We start from the raw sequence: 16,621 nt of genomic DNA, 5'->3' as shown, positions 1-16,621 counted from the left end.
GGTTTCATAAATTTTCCAATTCCACACTTAGAAACCTTTCACTGAAAAACTGAAGTCAATGTTATCCTATGGAGGACAATAGGGTTATGTAAGTATTCAGTTGTGGGAGTTGGGTTTCTGGGGGTAGACTCAGGGGGTCCCCCAGGGTCAAGGATGCACTCTTGTTACACCCTCAACGGCACTAGGGTGGCCGGGTGCAGAGTGCTGAGGCCCAATGTTATCCAATTAGGGATAGGAGGCCTCCGGTTGATGGCTGCTTACGAGCAGGCCACAAGGTTGTGGGAGCAAAGCTCCTGGACTTAAGCTCAGAGCAAATGGGGGTTCAAGCCAGCACAAAAGGTGCACCCTCAGTGGCACTGGGGCGGCCGGGTGCAGAGTGCTGTTTCGGCGTCAGACGCCCTGTATCTTTCAATGGGGAGTCTCCAGTTTGCAACTGCAAAGGTCTTCTGGGTGAGACCACCACTTGGAGAGGTAAGTTGGGAAGCTGGGGTTTGGTTAGGCACCGTCAGTTGGGCCACCCAATGCCGTTGGACATCGGGTGCAGGGGTGCCTTTTAGGGTTGGATCTTCTTACCAGCTCCTGGGTGCGATTGGGGGGACCTTCTGGATTTAGGCTGCAGGCGTCGTTTGGAGGCTTGAGGCAGGTCAGGGATCACTGGATCTCGGGTCTGGATCGCCAGGGAGACCTCCTTGTGGTGTTGGGCCACTCAGACTCGGGCCATGGGCGTCAGATGCAGAGTGGTGCAGACTCACTGATTTTGCCGGAGCAGGAGTCTGTAGGTGAACAAATACGGTGCTCACGGGAGACAAAGTCTTTGGAAGGTAGGGCATGTCCTTTGGGTTCTTGAGGGCTGCTGGCTGCAGGACACACCAGGATTTCGCTGGAGTAGGTTCGAGGTACAGGCCGATAGGGTTGGGGCCAACTCAGTGGACGTCCTCCTCCTCTTAGTTCTGCACGGCATCTTCGGTCCTCCTTCTCTTCTTTTGATCAGTTCTTGTCTGAGGAGGCAAGGTTCGGGGTTGCCCCAAAATACTAGATTTAGAGGAGTTACAGGTAGGTAAAGGTCGGGACCAATGGGTCCCTTCCTTGATGTGTGTACATCCCCTATTATGCCACCCTCCAGGGTGAGGGGGCACAGGCCTCTCTCTGATTGGCTGGGTCCCCCCATCTGCAAGATGGCGGGGACTCAGTTGTGCTTCACCCCGCCTTCCCATTCGTGGACTCTGCCCATCCAGGGGGGAGTAGGCTTGGCACCGCGTCCCAGGATGTGCATTGTTCCAGAACCCGAGAGCGGCAGACTCTCGACCCAGGGGTCCAGAAACATGTCTGGTGTTAGCAGTTGGCGAGCAGCCGCTCAGCCAGGACACTAGACTTAGGTCGTTTTTCAGGGCGCATCTCTAAGATGCTCTATGAGTGCATTTTTCATTAAATCCCACACTTGCATCAGTATGGGTCTAATGTGCTGAGAAGTTTGATACCAAACATTCCAGTTTTCAGTAAAGCCATTATGGTGCTGTGGAGTTTGTAATGACAAACTGCCAGTGCCATATACTCTTAATGGCATTACTGCACTTACACTGTCTAAGAATTGGCTTAGACACTAAAGGGGTACAGGGCTCATGCACCTGTACCCTAACCACTGGTAGGGTGCACCCAGCTAGAGGGGTGGCTGACCTATGCCGGGGCAGTGGGTTGTAGGTATGGCAAACATGGATGTGTGCCATCTCGACTCTTCACTTAGTTCTGCACCAAAACAAGCAGCCTGCAATGGCAGTGTGTGTATATGTGTGTAAAGGTACAGGGCCTCCAAAGGTGGCACAATAAGTGCTGCAGCCCTTAGAGGTCTTCCCTGGCCTCAGTGCCATTGGTACCTATGGTACCGTTTACAAGGGACAGACATGTGGCCAAAGAGTGCCAATTGGGTTTTGGTTCAATGCAGTTTAGGGAAAGAACATAGGCCCTAAGTGCCTTGTTGGCAGGAACCAACGGCACACTCAGTCAAAGTACATCAACAGTTTGGCAAAAGGTGGGGGTGACCATGCAAAAAGAGGGCACTTTCTTACACCATCCGATCGCCTTTCTTCCCACGCCTGCTAAAATACTCGAGAAACATCAGAACAGAGAGTTAGTTCAGTTCATTAATGACCACGATCTTCTGGACCCTTCTCAAATTGGTTTCAGAAGTGGCCACAGTATGGAGTGAGCTCTCATCACAGTCACTGACACTATGAGAATATAGGTGGACCAGGATGGGACTGCCGTCCTAGTCCTATTGGACTTGTCGGCAGAATTTGATACTGTCTCTCCCACACACATGGTCAAACTGCTTCACCAAGTAGGGGTGGGTGCCAAGGCGCTGGAATTGCTTTATTCTTTTCTGGTTGGGAGATGTCGGATTGTAAGCTGCAGTCGGTTAAGGGCTAAGGCTTTTAGTCTCCCATGTGGAGTGCCACAGGGCTCCACGCTTAGCCCTCACTTTTTAATCTTTATGTTTCGCCTTTGGTGAACTTGGTGAGTTCAGTTGGTTTCCAGGTATTGTCATATGCCGACGACACACAAATTATTGCATCATTCACAAATACTATTTCTGAAACGGCAGAGGAATTTAAACTCTGCATGAGTGGATTGAGCCGATGGATGAAGAATAATTTCCTTAAGTTAAATGCTGACAAGACCTAAGTTACTATTTTTGGAGACCAGCAGTCTGGCTGGTCAGGGATATGGTGGCTGGAATCATGTGGGCCCCTCCCTACCATTGTGGAATCAGAAAAGAATCTTGGAGTACTAATGGACACCTGTCTTAATTTTAATCTACAAGTAAACCACACCACTAGCAGTTGCTTTTTCCATCATCTGTGCCCTCAGGAAGATTTTCCTTTTATTCCTGAGGAACTTCGCAAATTAGTGGTAATCACGTTGGTCACCTAGCGGTTAGAATTACTGCAATGCTATGTACCTTAATATCAACAGTTACTCTCTGAACAAGATCCAGACAGTGCAAAATGCAGCTGCACGTCTTATTCTTAACACCCCGAAATGTCTTTCGGTGAAAGAAGGCCTTCGAAGCTTGCACTGGCTGCCAATTAGGAAGCGTGTGATCTTTAAGGCACTTAATATAGTAAATCTAGCTCTTCGTGGAAAAGGATAATTGGCCATCAGGTCTAACTTTCATTTGTATAGGCCGACCAGGCACTTGAAATGAAATGAAAAAGGAATTTGCTAAAGCGCACTGCTGCCAAGCGGCTTCCTGGCGCTGACACCTCGTCCAGACTCACAAGAACAGTCCCAGAGAGCTAGATAGGGAAAGCTTGGGAAAACAGAAAAGTTTTAAGGGCCTTACGAAAGTGGGTGTAAATAGGAATAGAACGAAGGAAAAGAGGGAGACTGTTCCAAAACCGGGGGGCCAGGGCTGAGAAACGAGTGCCACCAATGCGGGATTTACGGAATCGAGGGACATGGAGAAGAGAAAGTGAGGAGGAGCGGAGAGTGCGATTAGGAGCGTGGGGAGCAATAAGAGAATTGATGAAATAAGGAGCAGAACGGGCATGAGCCTGAAAAGCAAAACAAGCAAGTTTGAAATAGGATCTGAAATGCACGGGGAGCCAATGGAGGCATTTAAGAGCAGGCGTAATGTGAGAGGTTTTGGGGAGACGAAGGATAAGGCGAGCCGCCTGGTTTTGGATGGCCTGAAGGCGGCGGGTTTCGTAGGCAGGAATGCCAACGTACAGGCCATTCCCATAATCCAGGCGGGACGTGATGAGGGCAGTGATAATAGTTTTGAGGGCATCAACAGAAAAGAACCTTGATATCTTACGAATTAAACGAAGGGAGAGAAAGCAAGAAGACACCACAGAACTTATATGGGCGTGCATAGAAAGATCCTGACTAACCTTAATACCCAGAGTCCGAACAGAGACAGCCGGTGATGGAGGAGGACCAAAGGAAAGGGGCCAGTGGGAAGGGGACCAAGGATTGGAGGGGCCACCCGTGAGTACAAGCTCCGTTTTATCAGGGTTGAGCTTCAAATGATTGAAGCTCATCCATTGGGAGATAAAGATCAGAGTAGAAGAGAATTTGGGAAGAGAATCAAGAGGGGAAGAAAGATCGAAAACGAGCTGGAGGTCGTCTGCGTAATTGTACACAGAGACCCCCAGCGCCAAAAGTGAAGAGATGAGGGGACGAATGTAAAGATTAAAGAGTAGAGGGGAAAGAGAAGAACCTTGGGGGACCCCGCAGGTGACCGGACGCGGGGGAGCGGAAAAGCCGGAGAGCTGTACCGCTTGTGACCTGCCTTGAAGGAAGGACGCTACCCAAGATAGAGCGAGGCCCTGGATGCCCGCCGCGCTGACACGATCGAGGAGGATGGCATGGTCGACCGTGTCAAACGCAGCGGAGAGATCAAGAAGAACCAGGGCTTGAGGGAGGTTTTTGTCCGCCATCCCCTTGAGTTCATCAAGGACTGCAAGAACCACACCCTCAGTGGAGTGGCCTGGGCGAAAGCCTGCCTGATGAGAGGCCAAAAGGGAATTCTCCTCAATATAGGCGGACAGGCAGGATGTTACATAGCTTTCCAAAATCTTCCCAAGGTAAGGAAGCAAAGAAATAGGCCTGAAATTAGATAAAAGAGAGGAATCCAGACCCGTTTTTTTTAAGATAGGCAAAACAATAGCAGATTTAAATGAAGAGGGAACGGAGCCGAGAGCCAGGGACGTGTTAAGGAGGGCAAGAGGGGGGGCCGGACAGTTAGTGTAGAGAGTTTTAAGGATCCGTGCAGGAGCACAATCCGTGGGGGAACCCGACTTAACCTTGGCCAAAAGGTCAAGGAAAAGCTGGGGAGAGATAGGTTGAAAGCGATCCAGAGTGGAGGTAGAAAAAGAAGAGAAACCAGATTGTTCAGGTGAAGGAACAGAGGGAATATTAGCTTTAATGTTGGAGATTTTATCAATAAAAAAGTCGTTGAGAGAAGAACAAAGAGCTTGAGATGGAACAAGGGGTGAAGAAGCGCGATCAGAAAAGGCAAGACTGTGAACAAGAGAAAAGATTTCGCGGGATTTATTGGCAGAGAGGGCCACTTTCTCTGTGAAATATTTGGTCTTAGCCGCAAGGACGGCTCTTTTATAGTCGCAGAGAAGGGCTTTGTATTTGGCGCGAAGAGTCGGACAGTAGTTCCGTCTCCAATGGCGTTCAGCGCGCCTGAGACTAAGTTTGAGGGCTTTCAGGTCATGAGAGAACCATTTGTGAGCGTCGTGGGGACGGACAGATTTAACCTTCTTGAGCGGGGCCACCCGATCACAGGAAGAGGAAAGCCAAGCACTGATGGTATTAGCTTGACTTTCCAGAGACAAACCCGTAAGATCAGGGGCGGATGAGACCAAGGAGGAAGAAAGAACATTAAGATCCGTCTGGTTCCAACTCCGAGCCAAGATATTTTTTGGAAGAGGAGCTTTGGTAACCGAGCCAAGGAAGATGGAGAATAAGATCATGGCATGATCAGACCAGACGCAAGGAAGGATGGAAACAGATGACATGTTACAACTTGAGGACCAAACTTGGTCCAGAGTGTGGCCGTGGACATGAGTAGGGGCCGAGACATGGGGAAGAAAATTTAGACACCGAAGTGTGGCAGAAAAATCTTTGGACAAAGAGTCCTCCCTGGGGTACCCAGGCCAAAAGTTGAAGTCGCCCAGCAGCAGCAATGAAGAATTGTTTACCACCAAGGTGGCCAAAAGATCCTGCAGGGTGGAAACAAACTGCGGCATAGGGTGCGGGGGGCGATACATAAGAACAACAGTAAGGGGTACAGGAAGATTAAGTGACCGGGCCACAAGATAGTCTACATTAGGTATGGGGGGATGAGCAAGAAGTTGAAATTTCAAAGATGAACGTATTATCATAGCTACCCCCCCCCCAGCCTTGCCGTCAGGGCGGTCGGCACGGAGGGCATAGTAAGTATCAGGCAGAATAGCCAGGAGGTCAGGAAGAGAGTCAGTAGAGAACCAGGTTTCTGTAAGAAAAAGAAAATCAGGAGAATCAGTGTTGAGTAAATTAAAGAGAGCAGATTGATTTTTGACTGCGGAGCGAGTGTTAAGCAAGATAGCAGAGGCAGGTGGAAATCTAACAGGGGGGCGGGGGGAAGGTGAAATGCCTGGAGTGAGAGAAGCCAGGGCGGGCACAACTGAAGAGGAATCTGGGGAATGCGAAAGAAGGATACCAAGATTATCTAAATGGGATATGAGAGAAGGGGAAAGAGGGGTAGGAGCAGAATGTGCAACCAGTTGGGACGACGAGTAGACCAAAGGAAAAGCGGGGTCAGAGGCCCCAGGTCCCGGCCTGTCGCGGACGGGCGCAGACGGGCTTAACTTAGGCGCAACTTCGGCGCGCCTTCGTCGCGCCCGCTGCGCCCGTCCGCTGCGCCTCCGGGGCTGACCAACCAATATATAGGGACACATGGGGGAAAGGGGTCAAAGGGGCGTGGCAAGGGGGAGGTGCCAAGGAGCAGCAGCGCGTCGCCCAGACCCGCCCAAGATGGTGGAGCCGCCCGTCCCCCTCCGAGAGCCAGGCGAGGGGGGGGCGATCAGCGGAGGCGGTCTGGGTTGCTAGCGCGAGAAGGGGCAGCCAGGAAGGATCCGAGCGCAGTATTCAGAGCGCTGAAAGTGGAGACAGGCAGACGGGCAAGTCATTAAAATCCAACCGGCGAAAATCACTAAAGAGGTTTAAAACGCAACGTTGCTCCCGGAGAAGCCTCGGGAGGTCTGGAGGAAAGGTGCAGGTTCAGGTAAGCAGACCGTCGTCCACCTGAAGTACTTAGCCAAGGGGGAGGTGCCAAGGAGCAGCAGCGCGTCGCCCAGACCCGCCCAAGATGGTGGAGCCGCCCGTCCCCCTCCGAGAGCCAGGCGAGGGGGGGGGCGATCAGTGGAGGCGGTCTTAAGATCAGCCTCCAAAAAGAAAGTTACATTTCCTAAATTTCAAAGGCAAGATGGAGCACACGCTCCTTCTATGTGGCAGCTGCCAACTTATGAAATACCCTGCCAAGTTATATTGCTGGGACGGAGTCTTTCGGTTTTTTTCGACAACCTTTAAAAATGTGGCTTTTAAAGCAGTTTAAAGTGCCTCTGATATATCCCTGTAACATATATTTGTAATCAGTGCTGGTGCATGCCTTATTCTCCTGGGTCTCTTAGTCTATTTGTATTTCTTTAGTTCTTTTCAATTTTTGCGGTGTCTGTATCGTCTTGCCTTGTCTCATTGGGGTGGGTTCTCTCTGATAGGGTTCCAGAATTGTTTGATGCAGCACCTTGATTCCCTCTGGTTAAGATTGCTTTATAAATCTCTTTTTCATTTCATTTCTTAATTTCATTTCTACCAACAGGTAAAATTGAAGCAGCCACAGGCAGGTAAAAAAGAAGATTTTTTTTCCCCCCAAAATATTTTATTGGTTTTCACGAGGTATACAGAAAGCGTATAGCAGGGTACGCAAGGGTATCCAAGGCAAGCTTTTACATGTACAAGCATAACGTGAGGGTGATACGCCTTAATGGATAACACGAGCCAAATACAAAGCTCACAAACAAGCAAGTCAAACTGAGGCAGTCACGGGTAGGGGAAAATAACTTTGATAGTTTTGGGGAATAAACAGCACAAAGTCTGTCTCAAAGAAGCAAAAAAAATTCCATGAGAATGGCACAGACAAACGTATTTGAATGGAGAGTCGAGAGTTTAACAGGGATGGTTCAGCTCTAGATCCACAAGGTTAGTAATGGAATGGGACCAAATAAGAGGCAGTCTGAAGAGCCTCTCCTTTTTTCTGAAATGCCAAAGGTTGTAAGGAATTTCTCACAAAAGGTCTCAAGGAAGTTTGTCATTAAGATCAAATATGTAAATTACTTTTTAAACCTTAAGACAGTGTCAGGAAATAGGTCCTAAAAAGACAAAAACAGTCCTCAGTAATATCTAACTCCTCTTTAAATATTTTTTACGGTATGTAAATTGTCAACTAATTTCTTTTATATTTGTAATCCTCCACTAGTGTCTTGTGTTTCCAGTCTGAAGCTAGATTACTGAAATGCTCTATTGGTGCACGTTCTTTCCTGCTACAAAAACAACATGCACTGACGGGAACTGTATCAAACCAAACTGTCTCTGATGTATCCCTGTAACATATATTTGTAATCCGTGCTGGTGTATGCTCACTAGAGACATATACCATGTACTCTGTTTAGTGTGAAGAGTTTCTTCAAAATAGTTTTTCTTGTGTCCTGTAAGAAGGGTACCAATCCGGTTAATCTTTTTAGCTCTCTAGTCTAAATGTATGCCACTTTAACAAAGTATGTTCCTTACCAAATGCCTGAACTCTGCTGCTAAGCTTCCATTGGTTGATTCTTCCATATTCATTACTTTTGTGTTTGTTCCCAATATATTAAACTTTCTGAATCTATAAACAGGCAGAAAAGGAGGATTAGTTAAATGTTGAAGTATTAAACAAATGGAAATAAAACAAAGCTAAGTACTTACCCTTTAACTGTGTTTTTTTCATTCACATCCCTGAAATACAAACCACAAGAATTATTATTAGAAAAGAAAAATATATTTTTCAGCTATGCCAACCATATTACTCGACATTTAAGCTGTAGCCACACAGCAAGGTTTTTGCGGGGATTGGTAAACGTTAGAAAATATCTTACTTCAGATGATACAACCATCAAATCCATTTGAGCTCTAGTCCATCAACGCTTGCCAATTAAAGTAAATGAAGGACAGATTTCACTTCAATGTCAATTGATTTCACGTACATGCCAGGCTAAAAGAAGACCGCTGTTTGCTAAGCACTTATACAGTGTATGAGGACCATAGCAGAATCCAACATTTATATGTTTGGCATCTGCAAGAAAGAGTTGTTAAAAAAAAGAAAATCAAAATTATTATTTCTATCTAAAGCAACTCTGAGATTTCACTTACTAAAGAAAGTGTAAAACAATTTTGATCATTAACATAAAGTAAGCTCTAGTGGCATAAGATGTGCCGAACAAATCATGAGGAGTAGATGCTTACTTTGGGTAAATCTTAATACTAATTCCATTTTTTGAGTGATTAATGACTGGCAGAATGCAGATGTGGGACAAAGATCCACAAAAGAAGCATAGTCGGTGCCTAGGAACTACGAATCAACAGGTCTAAGATTTGCTTAAAGGATGATTCTGAAATATTGCAATATCCAGGAACAAATTAGTATGAATCTAAACATACCAGCTCTTGTTAAATGCATTTGCAAAGTTATTTTTGCAAAGGTAAGGAAACATATGGGTTTAGATAAGAAGATCAATACTGTAAATTAGAATTTTACAAATAATTTAGAAAGGCACTTTAAAAAAAACTTCCTAAAGATATTACAGATTTCAAGCAAAAACTTAATCTCAAAATATCATACATACAGCGTCAAGCTGAACAGCAGAAATTACTGATAAAGAAACCATCCAACATCTCACCTCTAAACTAATTATGTCTGATCGCTAGTTATGAAAAATCCAAATAAAAAATCTGGCCAGCCCACTATAAACCCCAGCAGCTACTAAGTCTTCAGGAAGAAATACGCAATTGTGTAAGATTTTTTTTTATGTAGCTAGCATTGCACCATCTGCATCAGGGAGTAATATGGTGGTTTCGTAACTAAAAGGATATTAGAAATGTGGCAAATGTCATAGAAAAAATAACAAAATGGATTTAACAGGGAAATGTTAAACTACAGGGCAGTTGATTAGCGGAAGAGGGTGCCATACGCAGTAAGAGTTTTTGTTAGTAGCAACGGATCGTAATTAGCATAGTCTCACTGATAGCAGTGTCCCTCACAACCAAACACAGTATTTATAATTCTATGAAGGATGAGAAATGAGGGGAATTTACACTAACAAAGTTTTCACTGAAAACATTACTTTACCAATGGTTGAAATTGGGATCGTTCTAATTGTGGCATGTAAGTCCATCAACTTAAGCCTGCATTCATACTTCAAACAAATATACTGACTAAGGGTCATGACCAGGCCATGGTAGCTGCAAGTCACTGACATTTTCCTACCAAACTACATCCCTTCTGTTATTTTTTAATTAGCCCCCAAATGTTAAGGTATATAGAGTCAAAAATGTTAACTGAAAATTTCCAAATTGGTTTATCCCAAATTGTATGTGGCCGCTCGACTATGACACTAGTATAATTTGAAATGGGAAATGCTACTTACTAATATGCATCTGCATGTAGAGCTGCAGAGATTCACACTCTATGCATAGATTGCCATCTGGTGTTGGGCTCGGATGCTTGCACCTTATTGTTGTCTTGGAAGAAGTCTTTTGTAGTCACGAGGTAGGTGACTCCTCCCTTGGACGATAGTGCGCATGGGCATCGACTCCATCCTCAGATTGTTTTTCACCATGAAGGGAAATGATGGAGTTTGTAAGAAGCAGAAAGATGTCCACGAGAATGTATCTAAGTAAGATAACACTAGAACAGATACAGGTTCCGGGGAGATGGGTGGGCGTGTGAATCTCTGCAGCTCTACATGCCAAGAACAGATGCATACTGCTAAGTAGCATTTTCCGTTTGAGGCATATGAGCTACAGAATTCACACTCTGTGCATAAACTGTACAGCAGTGTCTCCCCTAGTGGTCGCCTGTTTCGTTTGAAGTGGTTTGAAAAAGTGTCTTAAGAACAGCTTTGCCTACAGAAGCTTGTTGTTTTGCCTGCACATCTACACAATAGTGTTTGGTGAAGGTGTGGGCTGTAGACCATGTTGCTGCCTTACAAATGTCTTCTAGAGGAATGTTCCCTGAGAATGCCATGGAAGTCCCTAGTTTGCGTGTTGAATGCGCTCTAGGGGGAATTGTTAACGTACGTTTTGCTTTCTGATAACATATTTAAAAACATTTTACTATCCACCTGGCAATTCCAGGATTGCCTTTAGGAGGTGGTAACAGTTGCTTTATATTCCTAAAGGTTTTAGTCCTGTCTATGTAGTAAAGTAAAGCTCTTTTGACGTCGAGAGTGTGTTAAGAGCTCTTTCCGCTACAGAATCAGGATTTTAGAAAAATACTGGTAACTCTACGGATTGATTAAGGTGGAAAGCAGAGATTACTTTGGGAAGGAATTTTGGATTTGTCCTAAGAGCTACCTTGTTACGATTTATTTGTAAGAATGGTTCTTGTATGGTTAAAGCCTGGATCTCACTTACTCTCTTGAGAGAGGTGATTGCGACAAGGAAAGCTACTTTCCATGTAAGGAATTGTAATTCGCATTTGTGTAAAGGCTCAAATGGGGGACCCGTGAGTCTAGTAATAACAATGTTTAGGTTCCACACTGGAGAGGGTGGCAGTCTGGGTGGAATTATCCTTTTAAGGCCTTCCATAAAGGCTTTGATAGCAGGTACTCTAAACAATGACAAATGTTGTCTTTTGTAGGTAGGCGGCCAGGGCAGCCAGATGTAACCTTATTGAAGAGTATGCCAGATTGCATCTTTGTAGATGTATCAAATAGCAGACAGTATTCTGAATTGAAGCATCTAATGGGTTAATTTTGTTATTATTGCAGTAAATGACTAATCTCTTCCATTTCGCTGCATAGAAAGCTCTAGTAGTGGGACGTCTGGCTTCCTTAATAATGTTCATACAGTCCGGTGGGAGGTTAAGGTAACAAACTCTAGGATTTCAAGAGCCAGAACGCTAGATTCAGTTGTGCTGGATCTGGGTGCCTTATCTCTCCATGGTTCTGCGTTAGTAGCTTTGGGGAGAGACGTAATTTTTGTTGTGGAACTACTGGGAGTTCGAGTAGTGTTGTGAACCATGGTTGCCGTGCCCATGTTAGAGCAACTAGGACCATTTTGAGAGACTGTTGTTTGAGCTTGCGTACTACTAGTGGAATGAGCGGGAGTGGAAGAAAAGAGTACGCAAATCTGCCTGACCAGTTCATCCATATCGCATTGCCCTTGGACAACGGGTGTGGGAACCTGGCGGCGAATGTTGGGCATTTTGCTTTTGTATATGTGGCAAACAGATCTATGTCTGTTTGGCCCCACATCTGGAAGAAGGGTTGAAGAACTTGCGGATGAAGTTCCCATTTGAGTATCTGTTGAGTCTGACGACTTAACAGATCCGCCATCTGATTGTTCACCCCTGGAAGATGTTCTGGCAGAAGATATATGTTTTGTGGAATGGCCCATCTCCATATACTTTGCGCTAGGTGAGAGCTGCAAAGAATGTGTTCCTCCTTGTTTCTGTATGTAATACATTGCTGTCATATTGTCTGTGCGGACTAGGACAGCTTTGTTGAGGAGATGTATTTGTAACGATTTTAACGTTAGAAAAATTGCCAGTAATTCTAGGTAATTGATGTGGAACAGTCTTTGTTGAGTGGTCCACCTGCCCTGAATTGTGTGGTTTAGGAGATGGGCTCCCCAGCCGGTGAGTGATGCATCTGCTGTTAGCACTATCTGTGGAACCGGCTCTAGGAACGGCCGCCCTCTGGAAAGGTTTTGTGTGTTCCATCACTGCAGAGAGTGATGTGTGCGGCTGTCCACCAACACCAGATCAGTAATTTGACCTCGAGTCTGGTTATACGGACGTGCTAAGCATTCTTGTAAAGGACACATCTGAAGTCTTGTGTGAGGTACAAAGGAGATGCAAGAGGCCATCATTCCTATGAGCTGCATAAACACTCATGCTGGGAGAGAGTGTTGGGGCTGAAACTTGGAGATGAGGGTTTGCATACAGGTTATCCTTGCTGGATTGGGGTATGCTAGAGCTTTGGAAGTGTCTATTGTGGCTCCTAGATACTGATGTATGTAGGAGGGTTGAAGGTGTGTCTTGGTGTAGTATACTGTGAACCCCAAGTTGTGAGGCACCTGAATGGTTTGATAAGTGTGAACACACTGGTTGAATGAGTTGGCTTTTATGAGCCAGTCGTCGAGGTATGGAAATACATGGATTTGTTGTCTTCACAAGTGTGCTGCTACTACTGCAAGGCACTTTGTGAACACCCTGGGTGCTGTGGTCATCCCAAATGGAAGGACTGTGAACTGATAGTGTTGGCCATCCACTGAGAACCTTAGGTATTTTCTGTGAGCAGGGTGTATGGGGATATGAAAGTAGGTGTCCTTGAGAACTAGTGTGGCAAGGAAGTTGCCTTGTTGAAGCAGTGGAAGAACCTGTTGAAGAGTGATCATTTGAAAATGATCTGACTATATGTAGAGATTGAGAGGTCTGAGGTCCAATATTGGCCTTAGGGTACCGTCTTTTGGGGGGATTAGGAAATATAGACAGTAAACTCATGTTCCTTGATGTTGTATGGGGACTGGTTCTATTGCATGCTTTTGAAGCAGCGAAAGAACTTCCTGTTTGAGGAGTGTCAGATGTTCCGTGGACATTGGACGCTATTTGGTTGGTATGTTGGGTGGAGCTTTTGTAAGTTCCAGGCAGTAATCATGCTGGATAATTTGCCTTACCCACTTGTGTGTAGTGATGGATTTCCAGACAGTTAGGAAATGTGAGAGTCTCCCTCCGACTGGAGTGGAATGGTCTGGAGGTAGTGAAGTCACTGCTTATTAGAGGGACAGGCGCGAGTGTTGTTGTTACCTCGGCCTCTTCCTTTGTTGTTATTTCCTCTGTATCCACCTCTAAAATATCCCCTGTTGGGGGATGTTTGTGTGGGAATTTTGTAGGAGGAAGAAGCAGTGTCTGCACTGATATTTTTGGATTTGCCTCTATAGAAGGAGCGTCGAAAGGAACCTCGTGTGGATGGAGACTGTAATGCTCCCATGGATTTAGCAGTCTCAGTGTCCTTTTTAGGTCTCGCCTGAGCCAGCGCTTAAGCGCTGCTCTCGCGAGAGCTTTTGTAAAAGGGGGATTTGGAAGTGCAAACCAGTGTTTTCAGGCCGCCAACTACAGTGCATGTGCGCCGGGCGCGCGCACCATTTGGCAGCCTGTGTGATCATTTCGCGGCCGCTTTGATGTTCTCAGTGAGCTGCGCGGCCACTGAGAACATCAAAGCGGCCGCGAAAGTGCACACCATTTGCCACCCCCTCCCTTATCCCACTTCCTGCTTGTTTTATTGGATTTTCGATCTGCCTTCATTCCCCTCTAGCACTGCGCTCTAACGCGAGACGTGTGACACCAGGGAGACTCTCGATTCCATATTTAAAGGCATGGTGCGGGATGACTTCACAGGCACCTCAAAGTGTCAGTGTGTGTGTTTCAGGGTTCCAAAAACGTTTTCAGGGCCAGTGACTCAGGCACTCTCACTGGAATGCCATTGGCACAGGGCACTTGCTACGTTTTATTACTATCTTTACCCTCAATGGTTTAATAATAGCATGACTGGTCTATTTTTATTAAACTTTTTTTGAAAAATTATGCATGCACATACTTTCTAGATGTAATGTTGCTGTCAAATTTACTGTGCACCTTTTATAATTGCAGCCCCCTCCCCCAATCGTTTACATTCCCTATTCCTTGTTCTCACCCTGCAGTGAGAACCGGGCTCGCTGCCACCTGGGCGATGGCCCATCGCCCCACCCCCCTCTCTCCTTCCCCTTAAACACATCACATGGACGAGTTCGCAAACTTCGAGAGGGAAAAGTGCTCAGTGTTTGTCAAGCTCTGAAGGCAAACAGCAGCCGCCGCATCCTGGGATCCTTGGCTGCACAGCCGCACAAAACCTTGGACCGCTTCCGGGAGGCGGAGCCAGAGCCAGAGCCGGGGCTAAGACACATGATGGGCCAAACTGCGCAAGTCACCACAGGCGGTCACTGCACAAGAGGGGCGCTTTATGTTTCAGAGCTACAAGCTCACACACGCTGCATACACGCCTTGTCGTTTTACAGACCAGAGCCCTTCCTAGAGGGCCATCAACCTCTTCATCTGGCAAGCCCCCTGACTGCCACCGTAGCTCCAAGTCCACACTTTGTACCAGCCCACCGCCTCTTCTCTCCATCAAGCTACCTCCCTGCCCTCACCCCTGGGCTTGCAAGTCCCGCAGGACCTAGAGTGCTTAATTTGAGCCGGTGGTTTGTGTGCTCACTACCAGCTTTTAATTGTCAACACCGATGCTTATGAGAGTCAGTCGCCTGATGGCGCGGTCTCTCTTATTTACAAGAACTGTTGTTTATTAATTCAATATACATTAATAATGGCCAATACCTACCGCCCATGCCATTCTTATAGCTCTGGGGGCTTGCTAGTAATTGTGCTGGCACTGTCATTGGCAGAGATGGCAGGGGCAATGAATGGGTAAGTGCACGTTGCAAAGGGCTCGTGAGGAGTGCCCTGGCACTTTTTAACAAATCAAAACACTGCCGAGTACATTACAGCCACAGACTCTCGAGTACCATGCTCGCACTGGAAACAAGGCCAGCTTTGCACCCCACATAATGAGCATTTAGCATGAGGTGACCGGATTTTCAGAATGAAACAATAGGATCACGGTTTCAAAAGGACTGCACCAAAAATATTTAGGGTCACTTTCCCATATGCATATATTTCATAGCTCTTGTATTTATTCATTACGATACAGTTAATTGAAACCATTACATGATTATAGAACGCGCAGTGAAAAATACAAAAGCACACGCTAAACACCAGACTCCTTGAATAATTGTCCTTAATGCTACCAAAAAGCTCGCACGACGCAGATGAGAATGAAGCAGATGTCACCGGTATAGAAACGGTTAAAAGCTACAAAATCGTACTGATGGCAAGTGGACTCCTGAGTCATTACTTTCTGTATGTCTGGTGCAATTAAGGACAAAGTGCCAGTGCATGGAAATAATGAGTGAGTGAGTGAGTAAATATTACATATACACATGTGTGATGAAACCCAGGGGTGGGCTGCTATTGAGTCTGGCTTGGGCTGATGGGACACGGAGTCGCCCCCTCATTACATCCTGCTGTGCTGCCTGGGAAAGGCAAGGCAGAGGGTGGCTTTTAAACCGCTCCGCTCATGTTCCTGTGTTGAGAGAGCCGGAGAAAACGTGCGCCTGTACCAGAGGCGCAACTAGAGCCAAATTTCGGGGGGGGGGGCTAAGGAAAAATTTCGGGTGGGGGGGGGGCTGAATCTTTTAAGCCATAGGCAGAGTGGAGCTGCAGGGGCTCTTAGAAGGGGTGAAACAACAGCGAGGCCTCATTAACATACAAATGGTCTTTTAAAGACCTGTGAAGTGCTCGGGAGCGGCTGTGTGCGCGCCGGGAAGCTGTCTCATCCCGGGCTGCCACACACGACAGGGGATGCTGAAGCCCTGTGAGTCCAATGGGTGTTGCGCGCCTGGCCTGTACTACACTGTGATAATGTGCGTCCTCATCTGACCCGCTCTCAACAAGCATTGGCATAGCCAATAGGTCTCGCTTTTGGGACCTTATAAGTGTTTAGCCATGCAACAGTTGCATAACTAAATACTTATAAGGTCCCAAAAGCGAGACCTATTGGCTATGCCAATGCTTGTTCATTTTTTCTAAAGCTGTACCCACAGCTGGGCCAAAAAGTTGTTAGTGACTGGAAGGGTGATTAAGGGTAGTTGTTTGTACCTTCTGATTGAATCCAGAAATGCGCAACCAGGCATGTCTCCTTAGTAACACACTAGTGTTAATGGA

At 46.4% G+C, this 16,621-nt stretch overlaps 1 protein-coding gene across 5 annotated transcripts in view; it reads right to left on the bottom strand.

Annotated features, from left to right (window-relative positions):
* The window catches only part of STAT1 (signal transducer and activator of transcription 1), a 543,237-nt gene that overhangs the window by 325,792 nt on the left and 200,824 nt on the right, over positions 1-16,621 (bottom strand). For all 5 annotated transcript variants that reach the window (XR_014979978.1, XM_085648786.1, XM_085648787.1 and 2 more), the window contains exons 12-13: positions 8,512-8,541; positions 8,338-8,431 (exon numbers count right to left, since the gene is read on the bottom strand). Coding sequence is in view for 4 of the 5 variants with exons in the window: in XM_085648786.1 (XP_085504912.1) it covers positions 8,338-8,431; positions 8,512-8,541 (124 nt within the window). In the remaining variant the exon portion in view is untranslated. The remainder of the gene's footprint in view (positions 1-8,337; positions 8,432-8,511; positions 8,542-16,621) is intronic.

Source organism: Triturus cristatus, chromosome 3_2 (genome assembly GCF_964204655.1).
Source record: "Triturus cristatus chromosome 3_2, aTriCri1.1, whole genome shotgun sequence".
NCBI classification, from domain to species: Eukaryota; Metazoa; Chordata; class Amphibia; order Caudata; family Salamandridae; genus Triturus; species Triturus cristatus.
This window is presented reverse-complemented; position numbering and strand designations above follow the sequence as displayed.